Consider the following 16,591-nt stretch of genomic DNA (forward strand, 5'->3'; position numbering starts at 1 on the left):
CACCAGAGCAGGAAGGAGAAGCAGGGTCTGTACACTGTAAGAGGATAGAAGAAAAAACAGCTGTTTCCAGCTATTAGAGCGTGTTCTTTCCATGTTTCTCCCCTGATGCAGTCGGAGTCCCTTGCTGAATATGTCTCTCAATCCTGCATCCATTTCTTCTTGGTAAAACTTGTGTTTTTCGGATGGATGTGAAGCTAATTTCTGGAAGGATGAGTTTCATTTTTAAAGTAACAGAAGCAGGCTTTGTGTGGTTACGCTTTCAAGTACATCCTTAACCATTTAAAAGTGCATTACCAGCAGTGTTATTTATGGTATCTTATTACCTGTTAAACTATAATGGCTTCCTATTAAGCATTAACAATTAGTTACTACCTTAAATCCCTCTTTCAAAAAAGAGTTAGAGGAATTGGAGCTTGGAGGGAGAGTAAGCAATGGAAGAAACTAAATTCAAGAAGAGCTATCAGGGCAGTATCATTAGAAATAAGGAATAAAGGGAGGAATAGAAAGCATCTATTCCTGTCTATTCTGTCTATTCCTGTGTAATCTGTTTGTTCTGTCTGGGCTGCTCAACAAGTTTTTACATTATACTGTGTACTTCAGAATTGTTTCTGAAGATGCCATTCTACAGTATCTTCCATAAAGCATCAGCATCTCATTAAAAGATAAAAGTCCAAGGTATTCAAATAGCAAGCAAACTCCCAGTATCAAACAACAAAACAGTGTTTGATCTCCTTTGAACTGCAGGGGGCAGCCAAGAATTTGGGTATTGCTACCTGGATTTGTCTTGTCAGGCTTTCCATCGCATTAATACTTATTTTTCATTGTAACACACAACCTGTATTTTCATCTGTGAAGATGTGAATCATGAGACAGGATCCATTGTACGATGTTCAGCCAGTCAGGAGTCCTTCCTGACAGTGCCCAGCATTAGAGATTTCAGAGAGATGCAAGAAATTGCCATCGTGGACAATTACAAACTATTCCCACCATATGGGGGAATGCCTTTCTATCTTCAGACAGTTATTTATTTATACTTGGAAATGTGAGAAATTATAGCCTTTGCAAGTAATTATAATAACAATAATCCTTTCTAATGAAATGTTCCAATGTTCTTATTTTCTGTACGAGTGGTTAATGCTTTTTGAGTCTATCAGTTGAGTTTCATAGATCAGCTGTGTGTTGCTCAGAAAATGTTTCCTCTCTTCAGCTGCGCTTTCACCTTTGCAAATGCATTTTTGTCCTCTGCTGTAAGAGAGAATAATTGGGAGTGCCCAAATTGCCAGTTATTTTGTAAACAATGATTGTCTCTCTTGTGCATCTGGTCACGAAAGACACTCATATTTTTTAGCCTTCCTATTGCTCTAATGACTTTAATCACCTTCTCTGGAACCGTCCTTATTTATCTACTCAGACATACAATCTGATTTTTGGGTGGTCCAGTATGGATTCAGTAATCTCTATGGGTCCCTTCCAAATTGGGTTGTTCTGTGATTCTATGTGTTATCCTTTAACATGTAGGAAGACAGGAATTCAGGATGGCTTCGATAGAGAAAGCAGAGCATTTCTTAAAATAAGTTTTGTAATATTTTCCATCCTGTTGTCTGTAGGCCTTGCAGTTTATTGTTTTCAGGAAGGATGGAGGTTCCTGGATTAATCAGCCTTATCATCACCTGATTTGATGAATGTGTTGGAGAAACCATTTTATCTTTAAGTAATAATCTTGGAAGATTGCTGGCCACAAAGAGGGGTTGTGAAGGAAACCAGAGTCTCTCAGGTGGGAATGCATGCCCGTAAGAAATGATGTCACTTTTTATATTTAGATCTTTTAGATTTCAGCATTATGTCTGACTTGAAGACGGTTCTCACCTAATTAGTCCAGAAAGGATGAAATGGAAAAGAGAGAGTTGAGTGGATGAGGATGTCATGCTGGCAGCTTGTGGGCAGCACAGGAGCAGTGAATAAGATAGAGGGTCCCCATAAGAAGCTGGGACCTAAGATCCCTCCCTGCTTTCATGGAAGTGAAAAACTGCCTTAATTTCAAGAATTTTCTGTATATACATATATATATATATTATTTTTTCATGGAGATACAAAGAATGGATTAGGCTGAAAAATTAGTTGGGTCCTTTGACAATATGTCTGAGATGTCTTTGCCATTTTCAAGGAGCAGATTGGAGACATAAGATGCAGAAGCAAAGCTTGTGTTCACTTTTCTCTCTCTCTCTCTTTAAAATCATACCCAGGTTCTTTTTGTGCAAATGTACTACTCAGGATCAAAGCCTCTGCTCCAAGTGGAGGAAGTCCCTGGAGAGCAAGGCCTGAAAGCTAAGCCTCTAATACTGCTGCTGCTGGCCATACACCAGGTACTGCTTGGGAAATCTAGTCATGCATGACCCAGCACCTGGAGATAGAGAGAAACTGGGAGCAGTGTACTCAGCATCCCTGCATAACTTCTGATCTTTGTTCTCTTTGCTAGCTCATGTCCTTCTTTTGGTCGTGGTCCATCAGGAGTTTATTCCCAGATATTTCAGATATCTGAAAGACTCTTCTGTAATGCAGCATCCACTGATTCCTTAGGCTTCTCAGAAGTGTAGTTTCTGTCATATGGACTGGGGTTTATCAGAAAGTGGATAATGGATAGGCTCACTACAGGTCTCTGCTTATTTTGGTGTATTTTTCCTCATTTCTGGCATTTCCATCTCCTTACTGAGTGGCTCTAAGTTAACGGCTGTTGGGGAAGGATCAATAGAAAGATGCTCTCTGCAACATCTGAGATTATTTCCCCTGCAGGTATGACAGGAACAGCCTTGCAAGCAGGATACTTCTTTGCCTTGTGGTGCTTTCCTGCCTCTCTTGTGAGGTGCTGGGTTTGCATGCTAAGAAAGCCACAGTTAGCACAGCTTAAACAAGATGACTCTCAAGAAGCAGTGTCCTTGATCCCTCATTAAAAATGTCCTTGACACGTTGTGCCATCAGAAGGAAGGTTTGCGATGCTGATCACCGGCAGCGTTTCTTCTCCTATGGATGTTATACAGCCTCAGAACATTTTGTTTAATTCATGGGAGAAGGAAGCTCTTTGGGTTTTGCTTCTCTTTACTTTTCTTTTTCTTTTTTTAATGCTTCCCTGAAGGCTGCATGAGAGCTATGGGGGTAGGAACGCAATTGCGGGAAGGTAACCTTTCCCATCCCTCAGCCTCTCAAGAGATGCATGCAACAGCAAGATACATGTAAATCCATCAGAGCTGATAGTGTGGTTTAATGCTAACAGATGTAAAGCATTAAAGGAAATAAACAGCCTGGCCCTGAATGGGATCCAGAGGTATAAAGCTGCAGCCTTGTGCTCACTCCCCGTGTTATTCCAGGTAGTTATTAGTCGTTTAGCTTAACTAAGAAAATGTCAGCCTTACTGCTGCTTTCTGTCATGTCTGTACGCTGCTAACAGTAATGCAGGTTGATTTTGGTTTGTTGTTCTTTTATTAGTTTAAACAGCAGATTATGTTCGTTTTTCAGCAAAGAGGACTTCATTCTAAGACTTAGATGCTGAAAGAGTAACTGTTACCTCAGCAGACAGGTAAACAGGCCAAATTTCCTTCTATTTCCCAAGAGTGCTGGAGGCAGAGGTAGACAGAGAAGTCTGTGCATTCTCCAGTTAAGATCTTCTCTTCCACACCAGTAAAATATCTTTGGAAATATATGAGGGAGCCTTGGAACTTCAGGAATAACAAAACCCAGATCCCTGCTATGTTTCCCTCAACAGATTTTATCTTCTTGGTGTTTGGGCTTGGCTATTTATCTGATCCTTTACATCCGAATGACATTCCTATGCAGTGTGTAGCCTTGCTGTTCTTTCCTCTCTGTTAGATGTGTGGTTGATGTAACTGGGCAGAATTTTCAATTAATCGACAGCCTTTATTCCACCTTTTCTTACAGTAGTGGCATGATGTGCCTGCAGAATTTCCCTACTTCCTTCCACCTTACGTTGCTAGAAATCACTTGGCTCAGAAAATAAAAGCATGGAGCCATTTACCCTTGTTTAGTCCCCTACTGATGGGTCAGAAGTGGAGATTAATAGGGTAGGAAGTGTGTTTCTACTCTGCAGTCAGTAAAGGAAATTCACTGGAACTAAATTAATCATGAAACGGACACAAAGAGGAGAATAGATTAGCAGGGAATTAACTCATTAATTAGATTCATGCCGAAGTTCAGAAGAGGCTTTCCTTCAAGATAACAGCCGAGTTCAAAGATCAGCAAGGGCTGATCATGAGAGGCAGGCACACCGTTTTCCTTCTGAACTCTGTCAGGCTTTACCTTAGCCCAACATCTGGCTGGTTATTATAGGATATCAGACATATGGCTGGCAGGAATTCAGCAGCTGGCAAAGCCTAACCACTTAGTGCCCAGCGATGGAGGCTATTATCAGCCCTTTCAGCTCCCTGGGCTCTGGATCCTGGTGTTGGCGTGAATGCAGGAGCTCTCTCTGTTGTGCCACTTGGCTATTTTTAGAGCTCCATCACAAGTCCTTGTGTGAGCAGCAACAGCTTGTTGGAGAATGGGTTTATTTCCAGCGTTAGGGTGAGCAGAAACCAATACAAGCTTAAGATAGGTAAAGTGCTAAAGCACTTCATTGTGGTAGGGTAGAATAGGTAAATCATTGCATGTTTCTAAGGAGATGGGGTTTGGTTGCCGTCTTCTTACTGTTCTAATGGGACACTTCTCTACAGGGAAACTTATGAGAGAAGCAAAGAACTGTCTCTGCAGTTACTTCTGTGCTGCACAAAGCCCCTGCCAGCTCCCTTCAGGCTCTGTATGACCCCTTGCTGCTCACATGCCAGAAGGCCCCATTACTGAGTAGTGCATTGTAATAAATGCCACGCTGTTGCACGATGGAGCTGGTGAGAAGCATGGAGAGACTGATTTCTAACACACTCTTAATGAACTAACAAACCAGTGCTAAACACCGAGAGCAGATCCATGTGAGAAGGGCCCCCTGCCTTCTGACTTAAGCTTTCCCTCCCTTTGCTTTTGCTGCCTCACAGAATGGATGCAATCAAACCATATTCAGGAACATCTGAGCTGTGTATTTGCCACTTAGGACTTTCTGGGTAGTGAAGTTTCCACATTGTTTATTTAGAGTTAAGTGTTCTGCTGGGTCTCTTATCACTTTCAGTAAATAACAACTGTCCTCTAAATTCTTCAGGCTGATTACTGAGACTGACAATCTGTGTGTTTTGAGTTGCTGAGCTGTATTAATCTCTAATATACCCTGGTCTGTGGATGGAAAGGGTAATGTATTGAGGATGTCACAAGAGGTATAAGCCAAAGGACTTGGTCTTCTTGGGAATGTGAAGTGCTTTGGTTGTGACATGAATAAATCTCCCAGCAGTAGCAGTGCTATTTCTGTTGGGAATAAAGATGTAAGAGGAGTCTGTCTTTTAATCCAACTTGTTAGAGATTTTATAGCACCAGAGCTAATTCATTTCTAGAAAAGAGATTGCAGACGTTATTTTTACCTGCCTGTAGTTTGCCCTGATATAGTTTATTCCACTTGCTTAATGGTGGAGTTGATAAGAATCCCAACCCCAAAAGAAAAATCGTACTGCAATTATAAGTTAAATAAGGTATCATACTGGGGAGTGGAGATGAGGGTGGAAGAGAAGGCATAGTTTATGGCTGTAATCTGTTCTTTGTATTGTAGAGTCTAACCTTCCTATCAGTATGAGACCTGGAAACGTGTCTATTGAAACCCTACTGAATGACACCTACCTGCAGCCTTTGCTAAAATGCAGGTAGGAAAGTGAAAGGAGATATCAGGTCCATGGACTATATAAAATGCAATCCAGAATTTATGCTGAGATAATTCAGTCCTCTGTAATCCATACCAGACTGATGAAATATTGACTTGTACTGTGAATGTGACCCAAGGCAACTGAAGACTTTACTGTGCTTTGGATCAGAACAGTTAAGAATGCAGAGTGCACATTCAGTCAACAAAACATTCCATCTTTGTGCTTTTAATACAGCAAAATGCTTTCCTGCTTCTTTTGTTTCCTTCCTTCAGTCACAACAAAGGAGTGTTATAAGTGGCCCCAGAGAAACAAAGCCTGGAATAGAAAAGGGATTTAGAGAGAAGAGATCAGATGAAATTGGTAAGAGAAAGAATTCCCAATACGATGTTCCCAGCTCAGCCTTCTGAAGGGAAGCCCTGTGCTCCTGATCTGTTATGATTCACTTGGCAGCTCTGCCCAGATGGCCTCTCCCCTTCATCTATACCTCTATAAACTAAGACCCAGCGATAACAGCCCTGCCAAACCTGGTTGCTGCTGATAAAATGTACACAGCTTTCAGTAATCTATTTGTTCCTAACGGCTCATCAATGAAAGCTCATTCTAATTCTGTTCATTTTGATCTTCTCTGGAGTTTCTGTGAGGAGGAGTGAGGTTGCAAGGAGTGACCTGTAATCCTCCTAGGTTTAACAGTACCATAGGCAAGTTTTATTCAAGCTTTCATTTTATACTGCCTGATTCCATTGGTGCATATTGATACAGGATTATACTTTCTCATCTTTTTGTTTTCTGACCTTACAGTGATTTGGTTTTAAATACTGCTGTGTCCAATAGCGATTGATTTTCCAGTCTTGGGTATCTTACCAACACATCTCATTCCCAATCAAAGTTGTCCTGTGCTGTTCTAGCAGAAGTGTCCTCTAAATGTCCTGTTACTCCTTTGCCTTTTCTCTGCCAGTTAATGTTGGAATTATTGTTCCTACATATTAGTTGTGTTTGCATAAAATTAATGAAGCTAATGGCTGGCGGTGACCTCCACCAGCCATCTTTTTTCTTCAACTTAGCTGCATCATTTCTGATAGGTTAGTCTAAGTTTTCTGTAGAGATCTCTAATATTGGGATTACCAGACTCTGTAAGTAATCTGTTCCAGCTCATACAACTCTCATGTTTAGAACTGTCTGTCTGTCTTAAGTCCTATCTTGCCATAGGAAGTCCTTGCCATATATATTCTTTGTCTTACCTAGACTAGCCATAGGAAGAAGCTTATTTGCTTTTCAGTGATGTCCTCTGGACCTTTTTCAGTTGTGCCAAGTCTCCCTGTGAATTGCTTCCTGAGTCTGGAAACAGAATTCTAACAGAGAGATTAACAGTGCAGAGAGAACAGATTAATTTGTGTGTCCTGCCAGCGTACAGGTTTTTTTTAATACCCAGCCAGAATTGTATCTGCACTTTGGTACATGAGTGGCTGGCTCACATGCAGCTTGCAGTCTTCAGCAGTGCAGAATGTTGTCGTTTTCCAGTAGAAATGCTACCTTGTCATTGCTCCTCGTTCATGTGTCTGTAGCATTGATTATTCCTGCCTGAGTGTAGTAGCTTGTAGTTGACCCTATTGAATTGCAGTTGTTTACTTCAGGCTGCTTTTCCAGTTTGTCAAAATGATTTTGAATTCCAATGCAAACTTGTCTTACATTGGTTTCATCCACAAATCAAATTAACATACTTTCTATTTCATCTAAATCTTTAATAAAAATATTGGATTGTACCAATTCTGTGACCAGGTCCTGCAGAAGATCATTTAGAACAGCTATGCATTTTGACAGCGAGACTGAGAGCTACTTTCAGAGTACTTTTTCTAAGCAATTTTTATAAGAGCTGCTCTGAAAGTAAAGCCTCCTATTTTATTATGTTGGTTGAGGATGTCAGAGGCAGATGTTGGTGGTATGGCAGTAGAGTTTGAACCTTCCCACCAGGATCCCCTTCTGTTTTGTTGCTGTGTGATAAGTGGCAGCAGAGGCAAAATAGCGTCTGTCATGGAAGTGCACATGAAGCAAAGGAATGGAACTGAATTTCTCTGTGCAGAAAAAATGGCATCCATTGACGTTTGCTGGACATGTACAGTGACCAATCAGTGGATGTGAGTACAGTGAGGCAGTGAATGGTACATTTCAGCACTGGTGACAGTGATGTGAAAGACAAGCTGTGTTCCAGATGGCCATGCAGATTTTTTAAGTGCGACCTGCAGGCTCTTGTTCACTGCTGGTGAAAATGCATAGCTAATGCTAGCATCTGAGTTGAGAAATAGTGTTTAGTAGCTGAGAATTTACTCTATCAAGCAGTGTTATTGTGCTCTTTGTATCTACTGTGATGTCCGTGGAAATAAATAGGAGGCATTATTTTTGGAGCAACCTACAGATGTTCATCCTTCTATAGCTCATCTAAACCACGCTGCTTATCTGGCCTGAGAATTTAGTAAAGTTTTGGAAACTCTCTTGGCATCTCGTCCACTCTGTGTTGCTCTGACACCTTCTCACAGGGGTAAATTAGAATCATTAATAGTAATTTGTTCCTGACAAAGGTGTGTTGAATGATACCTATCTCTTCTAAGTTGTTCTAAACTGTTTCTTTCTTCTGAGGACCTGGAGTTAAGCTGACAGGTCTATCATTTTTCATCATCTCCCCCCCTTTTTTTTTTCCTCTCTTCAAAAGAAGTCTGTACATTGTATCAGTTATCTGGTTCATCACCAGGCTTTCCTAAGTTCTAAAAACATAATCGTTAACAGCTTTGAGATTGATTGAGTCAGTCCCTTAGAAATGCAGTAGGAATATAGCAGATTCAGCTCATTCGGAGAGATCTAAGCTATGTATCTTCTCTACCCTATTACTTTTGTATTCTAGGCCTTTTTTTTTTTTTTTACTTCTTTGTTAGTTCTTAACAACCTTAATTCATCACAGTTGACCTTTTTATGAAAACTGATGCAAAATCTCTCCTCACAACCTTATCAATAGGATTTGCTTCTCTGATGAGGAGCAAACTAGGACTTATTATGCAGCTTTTTGCTACTAATAAATTGAAAGAATTGCATCCTTTTCTGTGTGATATTTTTGCCAGACTCGTCTCACTTTGTGCCTTCATTTCTCCACCTTTATTCCTAGTTGTTCTTTCTGTACATTTGTACTCATTCATATTAATCTATTTAAATCTTTTTCTGCGTATTGATGACTGCGTTTACAGTCATCAAAGAGCTTGTGATATGATCGGGTTGGTCTCCTAACCCTTTGGATATATTTATTTGTAGTAACAGAATTAGTGTTTATATTCTTTATATATATATATTGACAGTTCTTAAGTCTCTTAGAAGAAAATTCTTAAGGATTCTTATTCATAAACCCACCCACCCCAATCTCCATTGAGTTGTGTGGAAGATTTTCATAAGGCCTTGCCCACTTGAACTTATGTTTTTGCATAAGTTTTGATGGAGCTCTTCCGTGGCATCACTTTTACTGGGGCCAAAATGGTTCTGAAATGTGTGTTGTCTTTCTCTTCCGACATTGCTTACAAGGAAAATACAAACTTGTTCTTTAATGCTAGCAAACTGCATGTCCTGTGCTGGGTTGACAGGGTCTTTAGAAGTAAGAAAAGCTGTTCGCTACCAGGGTTCACTGCTTCTAAAGGAAACAGAGTTCCTGCTAAGAGTCAGCTTTATGTGGAAATCATGCTTGTAGTCAAGCACATTACGACCACATTATTCTATCAAAATGTAGCTCAAACAAAAATTACGAATTTCATCACAGTTACGAAATGACAAGCAAAATCTTTTCTCATTTTTATCTAAAGACCTTGGCTTTATCTCTCAGCCTGCAAGTTCTGTTTCCCAAAGCATCATTTTCCTTTGAAGGTATTGACAGTAGATTTTGATCGAATGAAGGTATTAAAAGTAGATTGGAGATAAATTCCAGGTTGAAGCCTTCATTCATCCCATCCCTACTGAAGCTGCTGACCTGAGCCCACCAGACACCTCAGGCACCAGCCTGGACTCAATGTCTCTGCAGTGCAGCCCAGCCCAAGCACAGCCCGAGTGCCCCGACAGCAGCACCACCATGCAGGCTCAGGTCAGCATCACCAAGGAGAAGCTGAGCATCTCGCAGGGGGGCACAGAATCAGGACACGAGTCCCAGGCTCCGGGCAACAGCACGGTCTCTGAGCAGCTCTCATGATTACAAGAGAGGATGAGTCCCATCTTTCCTCCAGACCTCACACCCCCTCCTTTCTCCTATTGAATAAAGGCACGCTCGTGCTCAGTCAACGCCTTGACTGAATTCCGAGTTTTCATTCGCAGAGATTGGGATGAGTGCAAGAAACATCAAGGCAGCTCAGCTTACAACACTCTGGCTGTGGGGTTTGTGCGGCCGAGCTCTGGGTGTGTTCCCATTTTGCCTGACTTTGGGATGCCTGCAGCGAGAGCTCTGCTGCCGTTGTGTATGGCAGCAAATAGTCTCTAGCATCCTGGATGCTGCTCATGAAAACCCCAAGCTTCCTGGCTGTGGCTCTGTGATGCTTTTCAGGGCCTTTTGATGCTCTTTGTTGCCGTGGCTGCTCCCTAACACCTCTGTCCTCCCGCAGTGTCCATTCCTGGCTCTCACCTGTGAGCTGTCCCTGCAGATCATCTCCAGCCCTGCCATCATCGTGATGCGGCAGGAGGAGCTCGCCCTGACCAACATCAGGCAGTGCTGCCTGCCTCTCTCACTCTCTAGACCAAGTGTAACTACGCTGTCATGGAGACAAATGCTTTCTGTCACATCCTCCATCCCTGCAGACATTTACCGGTAGGCGGCTCTTGCAGAAGAAGATTCAAGCAGCAGAACCTTTTGCTCAGCTACAGCACACAAATGCTACAAAAGCAGGAACAACCCGCAAGCTCTGGGTCTGTTTGTCTTGCACAGGCATGCACTAACTGCGTTTGATGGTACCCCCCATCCTTGATTTCCTTCCCTGCTCCTTGTCTGATGGCGCTGCTGAGCCAGGAACAAGCTGCCCAGTGTGGCAGAGCATGGTGCAGAGCTGTGCTGGGACCTCCTCCCCTTCATCTGCTGCAGATCAGTGCCACACACGTGCCATTGGGATGCTCTGGCACGGGATGTGCCTCCAACCCAAAGCTCCTTCCCACCTCCCAAGGAAAAACAAAGCAACCCAAGCATCTCCAGCAAAGCTGCCCAGCAGACAGCAGGGAATGCAAACAGCTTCTGGCTGCTCCCCTACACTCCTGTCCTAAGTAATAGACCCCATGAGGACTGGCTGGGAAATCAGTGCATGACACATGTGAGTGTGCACAGGATTGTGCAAAGCAGTGGGGTTCCATGAGTTTGTGTGTGTGTGTATCTCGGCTGTTATGAAAGCATGGGAAGACTGCCTTACTGAGTCCCAGATAATTACTTATCCTCAAATGATTTTTCCTGGCCAAAGTTAGAGCCTCTTACAGGTAATCGAGACCAACAAGCTGTTGTTGCACAATCAACAGGCACAATCTAGATGAATAGCTGAGGAAAATAAAGCATCATGCCAAGGGTACTAGATAAGTGAGCAGCTTGAGATCTGCACATTTATGTGATACTCATGGTCTTAGACAATATTTGCTTAGTGAGGTCACATAGAATGAAAGTAAAATAGAAGAAGTGCAATTGGTCTCAGTTCACACAGCTGGCTGGTTCGTCTCAGGCTAATCCTGAACTGCCTCAAGCGACTGCTTTGGGGCTCTACAGAACAGCAACTTCAGAGATCTCTTTCTATTACTAAGTGTTTGAAAGAGCAATTTGCTCTGTTAATTATCCATCATTTCTGTGCAGTCTGTTTTGTCAGACTTGTCTTTAGCTTCCAAGTTGTATGTGAAGAATTGTTTCCGTTGTAATGCACAATGTACTAAAAATTGAGAGATGAAAATGTGAAGAGTTTTTCCAGCTTTGATTTCATGTCTGGAATTTTGGAACCCACTACTTGCAGTTGTTAATCTGTCCAATCTGGTCTGGTTTGGGATGCCCTCATCCTTCTTGAATCGCTCTGCTGTAAAAGGCGGAGCAATTCCTACAAGTGCCATGGCCCCACTGTTGTTCTAATTCTTGTTTCTTTGTTTTCCACATGCTGCTTTTCAAGCCTCCTTTTTCTTTACAGTCAAAGTGAGAATTGCACTGTGAGGTGTCTGAACCTTGTTGTGCCTCTACATAAAGAGAACAGCAGCAAAGCCTGACAGGTGACTGTGCTGACAGCTCTCGTAGCCAGTAACACGTAACTGTGCTAAATCCCTTGTGACTGCTTTGATTTCATTTTTGCCAGTGAAATCCTTGTAAAAGGAACTGCAGCAGTGTGATGAGCTAAGGTGAAGATGCTGGTTTTAGTAGTGCTCTAAGCTGAGTGAAAGGGCAATTGAATGAGGGTTATATGCTTTCTCTGGGACGATAAGGTTTTATTTCCTGAGGGAAAGAGCCAGCTTTTCATGGGCTATATGTGGGCTTTGGCAAGGACAGACAATCCAGTCTGTCAGGAAGCCATTTGAGGTGCTTCAGGTTTGTAAGCTTGTCTTTTTGTTTTTCAGGCGGATATTTGGAGCATGGGTGTAGTGCTGTATGCTCTGCTGTGTGGGTTTTCCCTTTGGATGATGACAATATGATGGCACTCTACAGGAGGATACCAGTGGGTATCAGTGGTGCTAGAATACACTGAGAAGGGAAATAGCTGAGCTTGACAAGAGGCCTTGCTTTTCGGATGGCAGAACATGCTGAGCTGTGGGTAGAAAGGCCACAGCACAGTCTGCTGAATATTGTCCCTGTTTTTGCTGCTTTGTCTACCAGTATTTTGTGGATTTGGTTCTACGCTTGGTTGGCCTATGTGGCACTGTAGCCTAATTCTGTACCATGATAGCATACAGAATTTAAGGAGAAGTATTTTCCTGCCAATGGGCTGGATTTTTTTGTATCTGGTTCTTCAACTGGCTGCTCCCTATACTATCTGTAGTAAAAATATAGACACATCATTTGATTTCCCTGAAATGAATGTTCCTAAATGCCAGCTCTTTTCATGTCTACAAAGATCAAAGTTCTGCATTTGCTATTAGAATTTCCTCTTCCAGAATCAGGAGGTAATGTAGGACCCCACAGATTGCCTTCAGAATCCAACAGTTAGTTCTGTTTCCTTTCGGAGTGCATAACAACCTGAGCACATGAATTGAATGACGTGGCTTGTTAGTCTGGTACAAACAATGCTGTACACTGAAACCTGGTCCATTTGTAAGCAGGACTTTGTCCATCTCTGCAGGACAGCAGAAAACCCTTTGTGCTAATCATGATGCCAAGAAGCAGAATGCGGCAAATGGCAGATGATCCAACTGCTTCAGGTGTTCATTTCCTTAAAACTGTGAATAGTTTTGGACTGAGAGTTTGTAGGCAGAACAGAGCTCTTAAAGCTGTCAGAGATTATTTCTGCACTGTTCAATTCTATCTGCCTAACATACACCGGATCTCAGAACTGCATTGCTTGAACTGGTGGAACTTGTTGAAGTGAACTGGGATGAGCAAGTTTTAGAACTTAGTCAGAATGCAGTAAAAAATGGATAATCTCATGAGTATTAAGGTACAGGCTTGCTATTTCTGCACTGAATTTGTTTTTATTTTACATGGCTGTGATCTGAAAGTTGCTTGAAACGCAGGCACCTAGGCACTGTTGTGTAACTGAATTTCACACGATAGGTCCTGAAATATCCTGGAATCAAAAACTCTGACTTGTTTTAAGTCTGCTGCTTGAGTCTAATCAGGGTCATAGTGTCTGTGTGCAGTGTTTCTTTCCCTGTAATGCTCCACATCATTTCATTTTGGGAATATTGAAGGAAATGGACTATGTGCCATAACTGTTGTTAGAACAAAGTATGTCTGGTGTGATCTTATGCATAGGTTCTGTAACTGCTCTTCACAGCTCAGGTGTCTGACCTTCCTTTTGGTGAAGTGATGAAATACTGCTGGTTTCTATTTGTGCTTCTAGGCACCTTGAAGCTCTTAGGAATAGAACAATTGTCTCCAGTTCTTTTCAATGATATCAGTAACAGCTCGAGTGTTGCTGCCCACTAGGTAGACCCAAAGAAGCAGATTACAGTGAAACAACACACGAGCTGGACCTGAATGAGGATCACTTTCAAGACAGTGGCTATGCTGCTTCAAGCCTACTTGCTTCTTCCTGCCGCCACTCTATTACCAAGTATCAACAACCTTTCATGATTCAACTTGCAAATGTTTGAAACTAACCCTTGTGTTTCTATGCCTTCCTAGGTGATTCGAGCCCTTGTCAACCCCAAAGATCCAAACCAAGCAGTGTCTTTCCATCAATGGAGAGTTCTTATTAAGCATGAATCGCTGCAATTCGGATGACAGCCTTCCACATGGTAACAGTGATGGACACAAGGGGCTCATCCACGTTCATGCTCTCATATCTCCTGGCTCTGCTGAAGCTCCTGACCTGAGCCTGCCAGACACAGCAGTCACCTGCCTGGATTGTGACCCAGCGCCTTTGCAGTGCTGCCCATCCCAAGCACAGCCCGAGTGTCCCAGCAGCAGCACCACCATGCAGGAGCAGGTCAGCATCAGTGAGGTGAAGCTGAGCATCTTAGATGGGGACTTAGAGTCAGGCTGCCAGTCCCAGGCACCAGGCAGCAGCACCAGCTCTGAGCCACTCTCATCTTGACAAGAGGAGTCCCATCTTCACCCCTGACCTCTCAAGCCCTCCTGTCTTTTATTGAATAAAGTCACTCTCATGCTCAGTCATCGCCTCGACTGCATTCTGAGTCTTCATTCACAGGGATTGGGATGAATGCAACAAACAGCAAGGCAGCTCAGCTTGCAATGCTATGGCTGTGGGGTTCGTGCAGGCAGAGCTCTGGGTTCCCATTTTGCCTGGCTTTGGGATGTCTGCAGCAAGATCTCTACCATTTTGTATGGGAGCAAATAATCTCTAGCATCCAGGTTGCTGCTCATGATATATCCCAGTCTTCCTGGCTGTCACTTTGTGATACTTTTCAAAGCCTTTTGATACTCTTTGATGCCTTGGCTGCTCCCTAACACCTCTGTCCTCCTGCCATGTTGACTCACGTCTCCCACTTTTAAGCTGGCTTTGCAGATCATCTCCAGCCCTGTCATCATCACGCTGCAGCAGGAGGTGCTCACCTGGCCCAATGTCTGGCAGTGCTGCTTGTTCTGCAGATGAGCAGCTGCCTCCTCATCTCTTCAGCTACAGTAGTTTTTCTCAGGGCAGTTAGATGCAGTCATGCTCCTCTGGATTTGGTGTGTTAAATCCATGCTGCATGGCAGCAGTCAGTGCAATACAAAGGTGTTCTGTGTGCCATAGCATTTCTCCAGGGGCTGCCAAAGGTAGAAGCACAACACAGCACCATCCTTCTGACAGTAATGTCTGTGAGTGTTAGACATGTGAGCACTGCATCATCCCCAGCGTGTCAGTGCTTTTCCACACCAACCTGACTCTCACACTCTGCACTGAATGTAACTCTGCTCTTGTGGAGACAAATGCTTTCTGTCACATCCTCCATCCCTGCAACCATTTGCCGGTAGGCAGCTCTTGCAGAAGAATCAAGCAGCAGAACCTTGTGCTCACCCTACAGCATGCAAATGCTATGAAAGCAGAAATAACCTGGCGTGCTCTGGGTCTGCAAGGCTGCACAGATGGGAGAGGTAGATTGTGTTTTTGCAGTGGAAGTTTCCAGTATTTTCAGTACATAGTGTAGGCCCTAACTGAATGTATAACCCTCTTGTAAAACAGCTGTATAAGTAGTTTTTCCACCAAGAAAGTTGCTGAACAGAATTAAGTTCAGACTGGGGGCATTCTGACATGGGGAGAATTGAGACAAGCACAAGATAAATACAGGGTGGGTAGAGCCCAGCACAGGACAGAATGAATGTACTGACTTTTGGAAACATTGCCCTTCTCTCTCCGCAGAAAAGTACAAGGCAGACCTAAAAACAAGAGGTTGGTAATTGACCTTCTATGGAAATGAATCCTAGCCACAGTCTCGAGGAGTCTGTGAGCCTGAGATGCTCAACCAATGAGAGCCATGAGAGCATCACCTGCAGTGGGTTTAGGGCACAGAACAGAATTGATTTCACTGACTGGTGTGCAGTTTCTCCCTTGCCAATAGGGGATGTGCGCGCAGTATTGCAATAATGAATAAGCACTGCTGCTATCGCTGCCATCTTTGCCTAACTAGAAATCTTTGACTTTGAGAGTTTCTCACACAAGGGGAGAGGGTAAGAAAGTAAAGAGGCACAGAAAACTAAGGGAAACTGCTCTTCTTTATCTTATCTATAAAAATTGATACGATGCTGTCGTGCATTTTTTAATTTATTTTTAATTTTTTGCCAATGTCAGTTAGATTGTTTTAAAATATCCACACACCAAAATCTGACTACCAAGCAAATGTAATGAAAATGAAATGAAGGTGAGTTAGTGGAAAGCACAAGGCCATATTATATTAGGCTCCAGCAAATTTACAGGCAGTCACTGCACGAAGAGGTAGATCTGAGTTGCACATTATATGATTCCCACAAAGATTAAGGAAATCTGAAGCTTTCAATATATTTTTTTAATTCTTTTTTTCATTTCATTTTTAAACACCTGACCCAGACCCCAACCCTCACAGGAGCTGTAAAGATAACAGCATTAACCAGCAATGTAACTCTAATCCTAACCCTTACCCTGATTCTAAAATCGTCCCTAACTCCAAATGCAACAACAAAAATGATGCTAGAAGTTTGTAGCAAA

General features: G+C 42.7%; 1 protein-coding gene across 1 annotated transcript in view; it reads left to right on the forward strand.

Moving 5' to 3' along the window:
* The window catches only part of LOC146760357 (cytosolic carboxypeptidase 4-like), a 164,970-nt gene extending 150,695 nt beyond the window's left edge, over positions 1-14,275 (forward strand). The window contains exon 7 of the mRNA XM_085551580.1: positions 14,092-14,275. Coding sequence (XP_085407706.1) covers positions 14,092-14,095 — 4 coding nt within the window. The 3' untranslated portion in view covers positions 14,096-14,275. The remainder of the gene's footprint in view (positions 1-14,091) is intronic.
* The last annotated feature ends 2,316 nt before the right edge of the window (positions 14,276-16,591 follow it).

This window comes from Coturnix japonica, chromosome 6 (genome assembly GCF_054131305.1).
Source record: "Coturnix japonica strain WE chromosome 6, WE-NBRP24, whole genome shotgun sequence".
Classification (NCBI taxonomy): Eukaryota; Metazoa; Chordata; class Aves; order Galliformes; family Phasianidae; genus Coturnix; species Coturnix japonica.